This window comes from Cebus imitator, unplaced genomic scaffold, assembly GCF_001604975.1.
Source record: "Cebus imitator isolate Cc_AM_T3 unplaced genomic scaffold, Cebus_imitator-1.0 Scaffold94, whole genome shotgun sequence".
In the NCBI taxonomy this organism is placed as follows: domain Eukaryota; kingdom Metazoa; phylum Chordata; class Mammalia; order Primates; family Cebidae; genus Cebus; species Cebus imitator.
Genome location: NW_016107409.1, coordinates 4880791 through 4897981, shown reverse-complemented (window position 1 = coordinate 4897981; position 17191 = coordinate 4880791). Strand labels below are relative to the sequence as shown.

Genomic DNA, 17191 nt, shown 5'->3' with positions numbered 1-17191 from the left:
AAAAAAAAAAAAAAAATTATAAATTAGAATAGCCACTATCTGTTGATATTTATTAGTCTGACTCCTGAATCTATGATTTTAAGTGATATAACTGTCCTAACATATACCAGTTTCAACAAAGTAAATTAAAATCATAAAATTTCAAAATCTCCTCAGAAAAATCATAAATTACATTTAAATTAACTGTGTCTTCACTTTTTGGAAAAGAAACAAGGCATTCTAGAAATAGCACGGGCCTGAAGCAGACATATGTAGATTCAAACCCCATGTTACATTAGCTGGTGACTCTAGGCAACAAACTCTCAGCTTTGTCCACCTATTCAACATAAATTTTTGCTACTTTTCTAATACTGTGACAATTAAATGATGAATATATATGGAGTAGCACATATACAGTGAGTTGATCAATGTATCAGTATGCTAGTATAATTTAAGATGTAGCAAGAAGCTGAGTTACTGATCAATACAAATGTTGCTGTTAACATATTTATTGCAGTAAATAGCATACCTCCTTTTTAATGATAATTTCTTCTCTCTTCTCCATGTTTTCTTGCTCCAGCTTCATTAATTCCCTCTGTATCTTCTGACGTTTCATTTCCAATGACAATTCATGAACATAATCATAATTAATATCTCCATTGTCAGAATCTTTAAAATAAAATTGTATTGCTGTTAGAAACTAGCATAATTATCTGTGCCAAAAATTATAGAGACGTTTTCAACAAATTTCTTATACAAATCTAAATGCTGGCGTCTTACATCAGAATGACATACTTTTAAGAGATAAAAGAAATAGATACCATTTCTATAAAGGATTAGTCACAATGGTTCATTTTTTTATGAAAAGTCAAATATTTTTAAGGTTTCTGGGTTTTCTGGAAATGATTTTGAGTTGTCTGGGGATTGGGTTTTTTGTTAGGAGATGGAATTTTAAAAGACAAAAGACACTCAGCTGAATTTCTCAGACTTAAAGGTACTAAAGCCTTCATTATTTCACGCTGCGTATGATGTAACTCATTATCTCCTTGATTTTCCTAAAGATACATTACTAAAATACATCATATAAAATGAGGTTATATTACGTGTGCAACATTCAATCTATATGCTTGTCACTTTTAAAATTTGTGAGACAACTGATTAATATCTAAAACTAATTTTAATACTAATGTGTACATATGCTAATTTTTAAAGGATTCATAACATTTTCTTTACAAGCAATTTGAACTACTTCCTTAGATTACAACTGTCCATCTCAATGGATTTGATGCCATATTTCTATTTCCATTTAATATTTTCTTATAAAAAGTTACAAAGGTTGGTTTAAAAAACAAAAAGGAAGAGTCGTGTGCGATCTATTTCATCAAAATATGTAGAACTTACTGGCACCGGCCCCCAACACCATCACCCTCATTTGCCATGAACGCCCAGAAGCCTAGAGGAGAGAATTTCACTGATCATGTAGGACTTGACTGATCACAAACTGAGGTGCCTTCTCAAGCTATACTTATAGCACTTTAGATCATTTCTTAAACTTGGGTAAAGAAATAAAATGAAGAACTAAAGAACGATAAATATAAGAGGTCCTACTTGACTGCTTAAAGCCAAGAAAATGAACATCACTGTTATATATTGCGCGAATGCATTAAAATGACAACTATCCATTCATGCTTCGGGACTGAGAGACTAACTATATATATTCACTACCTGTGTGACTAAGCTTGATTACTCATTCTATGATGGAGTATGATGATGATTTTTCAGTAAATAAATGAAATAGGCTAAATCATGATTTTCAGTCAGAAAGTAACTACTAAATATTTAATTAAGAGCATGTGGCTTTCACCAGATAAAATGAAGACACTGAATTTAATTTAGTGAATACAAGCTATCTCCAGTTATTATTTTGTACTCTACTGAGATACTTTACATCAGTGAATAATAGGACTCAATTATCTGGTTTGATTATGCTCTTAAATTCAATAAAATTCTATATCCAAATACCCAGGTAAAACACAGGAAAGAGTAATTAACTGAGAAGAATGATTAATGGTGTTTCTGAAGGTACTGTATTATCAGTAATGCACTGCCAATCTAAAAATTCGTAACTGGAAATATTACCAATACAGAATACATAAAAGAAAGAAGAAACCAGTCAGGCGCTGTGGGTGACACCCGTAATCCCAGCACTTTGGGGGACCAAGGGTGGATCACCTGAGGTCAGGAGTTCAAGACCAGCCTGACCAACATGGAGAAACCCCACCTCTTAAAAAAAAGAAAGAAGAAACGGGCTTTCAGTCCTCAATCTTCAGCAATCCAACCAAGGGCGAGAGGCCTGAGCAGTTAAAATATATGTCTAAGTCAATGTAGTATATATAACTAATACAGTTTGCTCAGGAAAAAAGTTCTCAAGTCTTTATTCTGAAGGTACTTATTTTATGCATATAATCAAAACTCAGATGTTTTCCTAACCTGTAAGAGATGGATTACAAGATAGGCACATTGCAACTGACGGTATTTTGACAACAAAAGAAAAATCATCAAGTACAAAATACAGGATGGAATTCAAAAACAAGAGTCTGAAGCCAGTTAATAAATTTAGAAAATGTCTCCCATGTAGCTTCAGGTTATCACTACAATTTTGCCTTACAAAAACTGATTCATATAAATGATTCTGAGTCATCAGAAAAATAGTAAGTATAATTAGAACGGAATATTTAACAAGGAAGATATTTTAAAGAAAAGGTTAAGATTCTTTCTACATATTCTTACTAATTAACAGAACATGCAAAGAATATTACAAGACAATTCACAAAAAGAAAGAAATGAAGACAGAATATACATTTTTTTCCCATGTATTCAGGAGCCATTTTTTCTAATTATAATATTAATTGTTGGTAAAGGTACAAATAAAGGACACAGTCATTCTCTGGTGATAACAATGTAAACTAGTACAACTATCTTGTAAAATAATTTGTCAATATGGTTAAAAGCCTTAACAACATCAATACCCTTTAATATAGAAACTTCTAAGCTGGTTGTGGTGGCTCATGCCTGTAATCCCAGCACTTTGGGAGGCTGAGGTGTGGCAGATCACAAGGTCAGGAGATCGAGACCAACCTGACTAACACGGTGAAATCCCGTCTCTACTAAAAATACAAAAAATTAGTCGGGTGTGGTGGCAGGCACTTGTAGCCCCAGCTACTCAGGAGACTGAGGCAGGAGAATCTCTTGAACTGAGGAGGAGGTTGCAGTGAGCTGAGATCGCACCACTGCACTACAACCTGGGTGACAGAGCAAGAAAGATTTCATCTCAAAAAAAAGAAAGAAAGAAACTTCTAGTAATTTGATGTTAAAAAAAAACACAGATACATAAAAGGTTTATGTATAAGGATTAAAAACTATAAATATTTGTGAATTGCCTTGTTACACCACGTTAATTATATTTAACATTTTTCCAATGAGTTAGAATCATTTATGTTTATCAGTTTTTCTAAGGCAATTGGAATGATAACCTCAAGCTATATGAGATGTTTTCTAAATTTATTAACTCATTTCAGACACTTGTTTTTGAATTCCATTCTATATTTTGTGCTATCTGTCTTTATCATACATTCTCATTGCTTAAGTCTTAAATAATTCTGAATACACAAAGTAAAATATGAAATTCCCCTTATATTCCTCCTACGGCCATGCTTACTCCAGTAATAACACTGCTAATAGTTAAGTGTCATATGTATGAAAATAGCGCTTTATATTTTTCCTTTTAACATTCAACACTGCCTTATAAACAAGATCTTTCCAAGTCATAGATATAATTCAACTATCTTTTTTAACATCTGCAAAGCATTTCATTAATATGATCATACTTAATCATAGCTTAGTCAAAGGAGTTTCCTTCTGACAGATGGACTGTTTTCAATATTCTGCTGTTAAAAACAAGACTTAAATGAACATTTTCATATCTACTTTGGTTCAAGTACAAGTATTTTTCTATGACATTATTTCTCAGACTACATTGCTGGACTGAAAATAAATACAATTTCTATTTTTAATATCACTAAACTGTACTCCAAATCTGCTTTAACAACATAAACTCCCACTTGGAAACATTAATATTCTTCATTTCTGCCAAACTGATGGGTAGAATAATCCTATCTCTTTATTTTCATCAGTATTTCCCTGCAGTCAAGTTGAGCATTTATTGACCATTTCTATTTCTCCTGTGAGGTACCTATCCAATACATATATATTTTTACTCATTTTTTAAGTAGACCATCTTTTTCTTATGTATTTGCAGAAACTCATTATATGGCTACATAGTGTCTTTACTGATGCTTACAGATGTTGTGTACACATGTCAAATATTTTCTTTTAGCCTATCATCTGTCTTTAACTTCCGCATTTAGTTACACAGAAATTCCCAGTTTTATGTAATCAAATGTTTGTGGCTTCTGGGTTTTATGCCCTATTTAAGGAAGATGTACTCACCTCCAAGATTACTAAAATATTTTCACACATTCTACTAAAATGATACTTTTGATTTTTTACGTTACTTCGTTGGTCCTTAAGAACATATAGTGAACAAATACAAGAAGTTTAAGGAATCAAATAAAACCACATAGACTTTGGAGTGGGGACTGGAAATATAAAGAGCAACCAGATAATCAAATGTTTTATAGGCATAGTTAAAATTTGTACTTGCCTCTGAAGACAATGGGAAATTAGGGAATTTGAAACAGGGAAATAAAATGAACATTTAATTTATTCTTCTAAAAGACTGCTCTGCAACTCATAGAGTGGGAGAAAATACTTGGAATATATTTATACATCTGATAAAAAATCTCATATCCAGAAAACACAAAGAACTCCTTTAAGTAACAAGAAAGAAACAGGTAACACAATAGAAGAATGGCAAACATTCAGAATAGACAGTTTACAAAATAGGGTGTACAACGGTCAGTAAACATGTAAAAAAGTTTTCAACTTCATTAGGAAAATGCAAACTAAAACCACAGTAAGATACCACCACAAAATTTTAGAATAGCTAGGATGAAAAAGGCAAAAATATCATATGGGTAATTGGTACAACCATTTTCTATTTGAAATTATCTACTAAAGAGAAACACATACATACTCCATGGCCCAGCAATTCCACTTTGAACCATAAACTCAAGTGGAATGGGTATATGTTTGTACATGTTTAAAAAATATGTTTAAGAATAGTAACAGTACCTTATTATGCATAACACCACCAAACTGGAAATTACTCAAATGTTCATCAACAGTAGACTACATAAATTATGGTATATTCATATAATAAAACACTATATAGCAACAAGAATTAATGAAAGATATATGAAATAAAGTACAAGACTGAATCTCAGATAATACTGTTAACAAAAGAAGCTAGGCACAAAAAGAGTATATCCTGTCGATTCTGTTTATATGGAGCTCAAACAGACAAAACTAATCAATGGTGCTAGAAATCAGGACAGTAGTTACCTTTGGGAGGCGAGGGTAGTGAGGAGTGACTAGAAGGAAACACAAGGGGACTACAGGAAACTGCTAAGTTGCTACTTACTGATTTGGGTGATGTTTTCAAACATGTTCAGTTTGTGAAAATCCACTGAGTTGTACACATGAATTGTGCATTCCTCTGAACATATATTTCAGTAAAAAAAAAAACTTTTTAAGAAAGATTATTCTTGCTTTACAGTGGAGAACAAATTAGGAGACAAGACTATAAGCAAGAGATGGGGTTAGGAGGTTATTTTTGTAAAATATATTTATAAGCAAAAAACAAATACCTTAAGAACTAGAATATTAGTAGTAAATTCAGAGAAACAGATGGTTTTCAATGGTATTTGGTATATAAAAATATCAGAACTCTGTAAATGCCTGTGTGGAGGGAAAGAAGGAGTGTTAATGATGACTCTCAGGACTACTGGTATCTGGTAGGAAAAGTGATGCCCTTAAGATATAGAACGCAGATAGAGATGCCTAATTGGTCAATGCTAAACTGAGAGCTCCAGATTTTGGAGTCGTTGACACATACAATGTTAATGAAGCCCCAGGAGCATGATTTCATCTAGAAGGAAAAATTAAAAGTGAGAAAAGAAGATGGCTAGACAAAAGGAAAACAAACAAGTTTTAAAAGCTGTTCCTAGAGACAAGTGCTTCTCAAAGAGTGGTCTGAGGATACCTGGAAAGTCACTGAGACAATTTCAGGAGTTCTACAAAATCAAACTATTTCTATAACACTACATTATTTGTCTGGTGTACTCATTCGCCCATGAGTAGATAATGGAGTTTTCCAGAACATGTGATGTAGTTAACAGACAGAATACAGAAGCAGATAAGAAAATCTAGCTATCAACTGTTAAGCCAGATGTCAAAACAATTTGCAAAATGATGCAAAATACTGTCACCTCCTCACAATTATTATTATTTGCTTTGCAAAATAGTTATTTTTCACAAAAGCATACACTGGATTTTTAGATGTCATTGTTAAGTGAATGAATAAATACATATTTTTAAATTTTCTCAGGTTCATAATATGGCAATTATGAAAACCTAAAATCCACAAAGACAAAAGTTATTTGGGGTTCTAAAAAAGCATAGAAAAGTATTCTGAAACCAGAAAGTTTGAGACACATTATTATATACCATTTTTTTCTGAATCCAGCTAAGATTGTTATTCGCTTTAGAATGACAATGCAGAAGTTAAGTCTATGAAAGCAGTTTAGTCTCACTACCCAGGGACTAGAGCACCTAACTTAACACTTCAATATTCCCTCAACAGATACTTTCAAATCACAGAGATACACAATGGCCAAAACCTATGTGTTTCAATCAAGGGAAAACATAAGAAATTCCTATTAAAGACATTTACACTCACCTTTTAAAAGAATTTCCTATATAAAAACACTATGGACACAAAATCACTTTAGATTTTTTAAAAGAACATAGTTAAATGCAAATCCTTGGGAATCAACATTTAAGGGGCAGACAGAATATAAGGAACCTCCTATGTAAGACTGAAGGGCTTGGCCAGGTGCAGTGGCTCACACCTGTAATCCCAGCACTTTGGGAGGCTGAGGAGGACGGATCACAAGGTCAGGAGTTCAAGACCATCCTGGCTAACACGGTGAAACCCTGTCTCTACTAAAAATACAAAAAATTAGCCACGCATGGTGGCATGCACATGTAGTCCCAGCTACTCAAGAGGCTGAGGCAGGAGAATCACTTGAACCCAGGAAGCAGAAGTTGCAGTGAGCCGAGATCACACCATTGCACTCCAGCCTAGGCGACAGAGGGAGACTCTGTCTCAAAAACAAAACAAAACACTGAAGGGCTTGAACAGGAAGACACAAGACTGAAGAGTGATAAATAGAAACAAAAAGAGAAGTTTTTTTCAACAAGACAGGAGCTCTTGATGTGTCAAATGCTGCAGAATGGTCATTTAAGATAGAAACAAGTACATCTCCATTTATTAAGCAAAGAGGAGGTCATTAGTGACTTTGAAAAGCAGTTTTAGTGGAAAGCTGGATGGGAAGACTGAATAATAAGTATCAGGTGAACAAGTAGAAACAGTAAGGTAAAGAACTGTTTTAAGAATTTAGTTGTTAAGTGGGGATAAGCAGAACAATGACTAACAGTAATATGGGGAGAAGAGAAAATGGATGTTAAAGATATAGAAAAGAGTGTATAATAAATGAACAAGATTGCTGAGGTAGGAGGAAATAAGATCTACAACAGAAGGGAATTATTCATCAACCTTACACGGCTGAAAGGAGGCCTCTTATACAGAATAAGAGGGAAGTAAAAAAGTTTAGGTATGAATAAAAGATTAGTGTGAAGGTGTGGTAGGAAGAAGTTGAGGGAGCTACTAAAGACTTCCACCATCTCTGCTTAGTAGATAGCAAATAAAGAGAAATGGAAACATAGGAGATTTATGGAGAAGGTTTAGCACACCTACTACGAAGAAAAAGAACAGACTTAGGCTTTTCTGAACCTTTAATATTTTCAACGATTATCAAATATTATTGTAATGACAATAGAAAAAAATTTAAAGATAAGAAGTATCAAATACACTTTAAAATGTTTTTTATGCAAAAAAAATTAAAATGAAAAGAAAGGATGCTGGATAAGAGGTAATTCCTTAGTATTTAGGAAAAGTTAGCTCTTCAAACTGGAACAATTTATATATCAGATCTACAATACAAAGGAATTACTTATTAACCTTGTACAGCAGGAAAGAGCCTCTTACACAGAATAAAAGAAAAGCAAAAAAGTTTAGGCATATAGTTTATATGCCTATATTTAAGTATGTTTATTTTTATTTAAATATACTAATTAGTCAACTAAAACAGGACAGTACAGCTGCCTTTATTGCTATTTTGTAGAAGTTGTATTAAGTTGGATTATGAAATCCTGAGTAACCACAAACAAGTTTCCTATTTGTTCTCAGGAGCAACTTTTTAACAAGATAGCACTGTCCAATGATGAAACAGGTTTCCTTTAAGTACTGATGTAACAATTACTGGAAAGATGTATTTACAATACTTTGCAAGTGTTAGTCTATAAGTCTTCAGAGATAATTCTGAAATATAGTAGTGAATATTTCAGTCTTGTAGCTTCTCAGTTCTCTGTCCTAAGGCCTCGACTTGGCCACTGTCACTCAAAAGCAGCCACAGACAATATGTAATCGAATGGATGGACTGTGTTAGAATAAAGCTTTATTTGAAAAAACCAGTGACTGGTCTACATACTCTAGTTTTCTAATCCAGGGTCTAAAGTTTTCAGCTTCTCACTCAGAAAGTTGCTTAAATTCTTAAACTCTTTAGTTTTGTCATCTGTAGAGTAACAAAACTATTGAAATAATTACAAAATAATATAAATTACTTTACATTGTCTACCCCCACTCAATGCATTTAACGAACTCACTGTGTTTGGAAGTATGACGTGATGGTGCCCATCTTTCAGAACATCAAAGAGGTGGAGAAAACATTCACAGTGTGGAAAATAAATGCTTATTTGTTAAAACAATGACTCAAAAATGATTTTGCTCCCACCTCAGCTTCTCAAGTAGCTGGGATCACAGGCATGCACCACCATGTCCAGCTAATTTTTTTGTTTTTTTTTGTAGAGATGGGGTCTTTCTTTGTTGCCCAGGCTATTCTCAAACTCCTGGGCTAAAGTGATACTCCAGCCTTGGCCTCCCCAAGTGCTGAGATTACAGACAGGAGGATTGCTTGAGTCCAAGAGGCTAGGATGCAGTGAGCCATGACTGTACCACTGTCCTCCAGCCTGGATGACACAGAGAGACTGTGTCTCAAGAAAAAGATTTTTTTTTTTTGCTAATTTTTCTTTAATAAATCCAGGTCTCCAACTTCATCTGATTTTAAAGTCAAACATTTCTTGGAAATAACCTTCCCTGGCCCTTATGATATAAAAATCTATTTTATAATATTTTATGTAAAACAAACAAATTTAGATTTCATTTTAAGCTTAATGTTAGGAATTTTTAAATTTACATATGTAATACAATCCTGAAGGACTGTAACGCTACACAATGAAGTTCTAGAGGGAAAACTAGAATGGGCAAATTAAAATACACAATGCAAACCACTTTCCCTGCTTTTGTACTGCTACTATATGCCAGTTTTTGCCTTATAACAGAGTAAGATAGAAACATGTCAATAAAATGTTTCTGAAACAAAACAGAGATCATAGCTGAAAGTTGTTTTGAAGTTCACAAAAACTCTACAAAGTAAATAATCAAGAATTTGCTAGTTAAACCAAGATTCTGAAACTCACCATCTCTATTAGTTTCCCATTCTACATTTTCTTCTTCACTTTCTGGAGTTCTCTCCTTTGTGATTTTTATGTCTTCCTTTTCCCTATGTCTCCCTCTTGAAGATTCTTTCTAAAAAAGTACATACATACATTCAGATTACTATATTGTAAAAAATTATATGAGGTAGTTTATTGTAATACAGAACATTTTAATTTCATTCATCTTGTTTCATCAAAGAATCAGTTTTATAAATAGTCATTTATCCACTAAGTAGAGAAAGTGACAAGTTCTAGTTTAGCACCACAACGAAAAGACTATACTATATCTATTTTACTAAAGAACAAAAACTTTAAATATTAAAGAGTAGCTAAGATGTAAAAATATACAGTGCAAATCTAATACTTTAACAAGTTTGTGACATTCAGCTACATACTAAGTTTCCATGTGAAAATCACTGGGGAAAAGACAGTTTAAAATGATTAAAATACAATGGAAGGATTTGTAAGTGACTATATTTTAAAAAGACAAAAAAGGACTAAACCATTCACCGCAGACTTCTAAAAATAACTGATCTAGGGATTGTCATATATTCATATGTCATAATAGCCATCTTCCCAGGCACCTAAGGATAAATCCAAACTCATTTAATAGTACTATAAAGGTTTACAAAAAGATATTTTACCCATTTTAATGAAACCAAATGGTACCTAAAATAGTCAGCAAATTAGTCCTCACTACTGCAGCTAAAAAACAGGTTTTACATTTTATTCCAGGTATAAAAGCAGCTCACACACAAAAAAGGACAAAATTAATTCAGACTATAAAAGTCAATTAAATGTCCTATTACATAAGAACTTCAAATCATATTTTACTAGGTGGTGAGAAAATAAAGTAACCAGTGTTATATAATTGTTATCTTCCATCGCAGTAAAAGTCTCACTTTTACTAACATTGTAAATACTATGAAAGATACTTACACACAAGGATATGAAGTGTTTAAATTTTTTTCTGAGCATTACCAGTCATAAAATTTGGCTGCTTAAAACACAAATTAATTTCTCTTTGTAGTTTTCTTCTTAAAGAACTCCAGTATGTAATTGCCCTTAAATTCTACATATTAGGCATGAAGTCATATTATAAATATTACTGGCAAAATTCATATTTAATTTCTGGTAAGACAACAAAGGCTGACAACAATAATTTACAAGTTATATGAGAGTAAAACCTGCCATGACAAAAATAGTAGAGTCAAGAAAATAGAAATGGCCCTCTACTTGTACAGAAGACAAAAAGAAATATAATTTATTTTTAGTCTTAAAAACAGATTCCGTGAAACATCAATGAAGAACTATCCTGCATCCCATACAACGTTTGAATGTTCTATGGATTAAACCCACTACAGATATATATTAGTAAATAACTATACCAAAAATATTTAATAGGAGGTTGTCTCCAAATTATTAAATAACATACTCTGCTTTCTGTCCACTTAAACATATGTAAAATCCAACTGCAAATCCAGTTAAAAAGGGTGTCAAAGCAGTAGTGCTGGTGCTGCAAAGTATCTATAAATCTGTCACATTATTTTATCAGATTTGAGCCAGAAATGTTGTATCAATAAATTTCAATAATGATGTATGTAAATATTTCATATTTATCCTAAATATTAAAATTATACTTTGTGAACTGTCAATGTATTTTTCAATATGACTCTGATGTTACTCCCAGAGATCATATATAACTTCTATTATTAGGTACTAGAGACTAAATGCAGGCTTAAACAGGTGATGGAATTTCAAGTTCTTACCTCAAATCGTAATATAGGAAATTATTTTGGTAACATTTATTAAGAAGGTCTAGTTCATTTAAAAACTATTTTCTCATTTTCTCCACTTCAACAATGTAACTTGTTTAGGTATATTATTCAATTTATCAAATAAAGTTATTTCCCCTTTTCTCTTATCATATTCAAATAAATATGGTATGGTATAACTTGTCCCGTGTATTGTAGCACAGTCTACTATTCCACATTGCTCTAATTCTTGAACAGAACGGCTTCTCATCTTCTCTTAAATTCAAACATATTAATTAAAAGTATAACCCATTGATTACTATATGTTTTGAATTAGTCATCCTGGAACTTCTAAGTGTTGAAATACTTGAAGAACCACAGTATGTTAGCCAAAACCCTTGGGATCAGATATTTTAAGAGTTTAGATTTTTGTTTTGTTTTGTCTTTTTTTTTTTTTTGCATTTCAAAGCATGTTAAGTAGTACTGCCAGCAGAGTCTGGAACAGTAGCCTGTGACTACACATACTAACATTTTTGCAGAAAAACAGAAATTCGCCACTTGTATAAAAACCGTAATTAAAGCTATTTCAATTATGATCAGGTTTTGCTTCCAAATGTCTGTGCCTACCTTAGGAAAAATGTTTGGTTTTAAGTTTCTTCAATTTCAGAAATGCAATACATGATTTTAGATGTTTATATTAATTTCATTTCCACTCTTAAATGCACATTTCCTGAATATTATATGTGTGGAGAGATTACGTTCATCACGAATTTTAGATAGTAAGCAGGCATTACAAAGAGTATGAAGTAAAAAGGAAGTGTCAAGGCTAAGAGAGTTGAGATCCATTATTAGTAACTAGAATGGATTAGTAACTAGTTTCAAAATGGTTAGGAGCCTGTGTAAGTTATATAATCCAACTTCTTAACCCATGCAGAACAATTTTCCTAAATATTTGTATAGCTATGGAAACCCTCTATTAGAAGACTCTCGGGGGCAAAATTTTAGCTCTCCACTGTTGCACCCTTTCATCCCATTTCCAGACAGTTCTAATTAGTAGAAAATTCTTTCTTATGCTGATTGCATCTGTCTTAACCTCTCCAGAATTTCTACTGATTGGGACTAGTTCTGACCTCTGGAATCATGTGAAATAAATCTAATACTTCTTTTATCTGCTAGCCCTTTCCTCATCATTCTGTCATCTTCTCTGGCATACTCATCTGCCAATGTGCTTCAATGAAACATGATACCCCAAATTAATCTAGTCTTGTCAGAGCAGCATAAGGCATATAACTTCCAACTTTCCTGACTTAGAATTGAAATTATACTTGTATTAGTAAAGACTAATTTGTTTTTGAAAAGAATGGAGCTTCAACCAAGAAACTATAATCTCCTAAACGATACAAATTTAAACTATTATTTCACATAACATGAAGTCTATAAATAGGGTAAACTTCAGGCGTAACTTAGTAACGGTGACATCATTAAAGACCAAATACTAACTCTTTTGTTGTTATTTCTCACAGCTCTGCTATTACTAATGTTGACTTCATATTAAGGCTTATTTCTTACCATACTAAGAAGTAATTCGAGTCTCCTCAATGTATCTTTCCCCCAAGCATAAACGAGAATTCTTTCCTTCAGAGTGACTAGGCCAACTTTAGACACATGGAATGAATAACTTGTTATCAAGATAATAGCCATGGGATAAATGGCCTAGGCCTGGTTTCTGAATCAACTGAATTGGCAAGGAAAATGGATTATAACTGAATTTGACTAATCAAGGCCCAGCCATGAAAGTGGGATCAATTCCCCAAATCACAATGTTGATATAAAATGAAAAAGTGATGGAATGGGTTCTGGGGAATCCAAAGCAATTTGCATGACACTTCATACTACATTTCACTTCCTCATGATACAATGCCACACTTTTGATAACTTCAAAGGCTGTAACAAGACAGATTTTCCAACCTAATATCTTTTAAGCATTCTCTTCTGTAGATCTGTTAGTAGTAAACACTCTCAATTTTGTTTGAAAAGGTCATTATTTTATTCCTATTCTTGAAAGCTAGACTTTGGTACATACTTTGGGTTGACAGATTTATCTCAGTACTTTGAAAATATTATTTCACTTCTTTTAGCTTTCATTGTTTGTCACTGATGTCATGCTGTTGCTTCTTTGCAAGGGGATTTGTCTTTCTAAATCTAGAGGTTTCTAGTATTTTCTCTGTGTCTCTGATGTTTTGCAGTTTCACTATAATATTCTATCAGTGACATATTGCGCTTTTTGTATCTGTAGATTTATGGTTCATCAATTATGGGGAATTCACAGCCACTATTTCTTAAAATGTTGCATCTCCAATATTCTTTTTTCTTCTTCTTCTGGGTTTCTAATTAGATGCATAATGAATTTTCTAAGTATTTCCCTCATATTTTTAAACCTCGTCAATACTTTCCACAACTTCTCTTTATGTGATGAATTCCAGATAAATTCTTCAGCTGGCAACTATTGTCAGGTCAAGTCACCCTATTCCACACCAGTGCAATTAACTTTCTATGCCTAAAATCAACTCTATATTTATCCCTAACAGTTTCTGAGCTTCCTATATAGTCACACCTCCTACATTGGATTTACTTACATCTTTCCACAATTACTTGGAGAAATTTCCTTTGAAGTTAATACATACAAATTATCTCAGAACATTTAGTCAAAGAATGACTAAATTATTTGTATGTTAATAACATTGTCACCTGCTACCAATATTCACTTTTAAATATCTATAAAAATCTATCCATTACTAAAGTTATCATTCAAGTAATAATTCCCTATTTAGTATACTGACATTAGAGGATTTTAAACATTCAATGTTTTACACAAAACTTTGTTTTCTTCTCCTGTCATCCATCTATCAAGTTATCGCACTGATCTTACCGATCTATCCCATCTATCCATCTATCTACTTGAGACAGGGTCATGTTCTGTGACCCAGGCTATAGTGCGGTGGTGCAATCATAGCTCATTGTATTTTTGACCTCTTGGGCTCAAGCAATCCTCCTGCCTCAGCCTCCCATAGCTGGAACTATTGGTACACACTACTAAGGCCAGCTAATTAAAAAATTTTTTTTTTTCTGTAGAGACAGGGTCTCTTTATGTTGCCCAAGCTGGTCTTGAACTCCTGGGCTCAACCAATCTTCCTGCTTCAGCCTCCCAAAGTACTGGGATTACAGGTGTGAACCACGAAACCAGGTGTAACCTCTCCTTTTATTTAAAAAAATAAAAAAAAATGCTTCCAAATCCTATTGCTCTAAAAATATACTTAGTTCCACAGAACACTAACATTATCAATGAATTTCTGGATTTTCTTTGAGCAGCTCTAGAATTAATGTTAATATCAATTTTTCTTCTCTGTCATTTACTGCCATATAGTATCTCAAAATTATTAAGAAGTAAAGCACTACTATTAATTTTGAAAAAGATTAGGGGTTTCCACCTTAACATTTTCAAACCTTTATAATTGGACATACCTGATAAAAGCTTAAAAAAAAACTTAACTAATCTAGGAAAATGGCTCATTGTTGTGCTTTGGCCTGAACATTAGCCCAATAGTCTAATGATACAGAGGTCAATAATTCTCCAAAAATACATAACAATTCTTAAGTATATAACCCTACCAACAAAGCATCAAAATACATGAGTCAAAAACTGACAAAATTGCAAAGGGAAATCCACTATTATGGTTGAGGATTTCATATCCTTTCATCAACAATGGACAGATTCAGTAGGAAGTCAATAAAAACAGTTGAACTCAACAGCACCATCAACCAACTTGATACAATTGACTACAGATGGCTTTATCTAACAATAGCAAAATAACACATTCTTTTCAAGCTCATACAGATCATTCACCAAGACAGATCACATTCTGGGCCATAAAACACACTTAGCAAGTTTAAAAGAAATGTCTGCTTTGACAGGCCACAATGAAATTAAACTAGAAATCTAGAAATCTATAACAGGAAGATTAGAAGAGTCCCTAAATGCTTAGAAGTTAAACAATACAATATTAACAAACACATAGGTCAAAGAAGAAATTGCAAAAGAAATTTCAAAATATTTTAAGCTAAATGAAAAAAATATAACTTATGACAATTTGTTAGATGCAGTGAATGCTGTACCCAAAGAGATATTTATAGCATTGAATGCATAAAAGGCAACCAAAAATCATTAATTTAAGTTTCCACCTTAGAAAACAAGAAGAACAAATTAAACCCTAAGCAGAAGAAAATAAACTTAAAAATTAGAATGAAAAAAGTAAATGAAATTGAAAACAGAAATTCAATAGAGAAAACTAAGCAAAACCAAATGCTATTTTCTTTGAGAAGATCAATAAAGTTAATCCGCTTCTAGCCAGGGTAATTAAGAAAAAAGGAGAGAAGATATAAATTACTAATAACAGAAACAAAAGAAGGATCTCACTACAAATCTCACGAACAATCTGAATAGGTATACCTATTTTAAGAACTGAATCAATAATTAATAACCTTTCAAAACAGAAAGCACCAGATGGTTCATAGGTTAAAGTCTACCAAATATTTTTGGAAGAAATTATACCAGTTCTCTATAATCTTTTCAGAGATAAGAGACGGACTACTTCTTAACTCATTCTATGAGGTCAGCATTATCCTAACACTGAAACCAGACAAAGACATTACAAAAAAACTAAAGACCAATATCCACCATGAATAATAGCAAAATCCTAATAAAAAATATTAGCAAATCAAAAGGTTAACAAATATTTAGGATGATGGATATGTAAATCTGCTTGACTAAAGGAATCATTTCATCATGTATATTTATATCAAAACATCATGTTTTGCAAATTAAATACAGATAGTTTTAAAGTCAAACTTAATAAAAAGTTAGCAAATCAAATCCAACAATGTATGTACTAGAACCAAGAAAAATTTATCCTAGGTATGCAAGGCTGGTTAAACATTCAAAAATAAATTAATGTAACCCATCACATCAAGAGACTAACAAAGAAAACTCACATGATTATATCAATAGCGATAGGAAAATCATTTAATAAAGTCCAACACTCAGACATAATAAAAACTCGTGATAAACTAAAAACAGAGGCCAATTTCCTCAACTTGATAAAGATCATCTACAAAAAGTCCTACAGCTAACATCATACCTAATGGTGAAAAATTAGAAGTTTTCCTGCTAACATGAGAAACAAGGCAAGGATGTCTCCTCTCACTATTCCTTTTCATCATACTAAAATTTCTATCTAATGCAGTAAGACAGGAAAATAAAAAGAATACAGATTAAGAAGGGAGAATAAAAGTGTCTGCAGAACACGTGATTGTCTATGTTGAAATTCTGAAAGAACCAACAAAAGAATTTCAGGAATTAATCGGTGATTATAGCAAGGTTGCAGAATACAAGCTTAATACACACAGAAGTCAATCACTTTCCTATATAAAACAAAAGTGGAAAAACACAATACCATTTTCATCAGTACACAAAAAATGAAATACTTAAGGATAAATCTAGCAAAATATGTAAGGAAAATTACAAAACTGATTAAAAAAATCAA

General features: G+C 32.5%; 1 protein-coding gene across 1 annotated transcript in view; it reads right to left on the bottom strand.

The window, feature by feature from the left end:
* Window positions 1–17191, bottom strand: part of ZC3H13 (zinc finger CCCH-type containing 13) — an 88606-nt gene that overhangs the window by 51687 nt on the left and 19728 nt on the right. Inside the window, exons 5-6 of the mRNA XM_017535862.2 lie at window positions 9820–9928; window positions 495–648 (exon numbers count right to left, since the gene is read on the bottom strand). Of these exons, the coding sequence (XP_017391351.1) occupies window positions 495–648; window positions 9820–9928 (263 nt within the window). The remainder of the gene's footprint in view (window positions 1–494; window positions 649–9819; window positions 9929–17191) is intronic.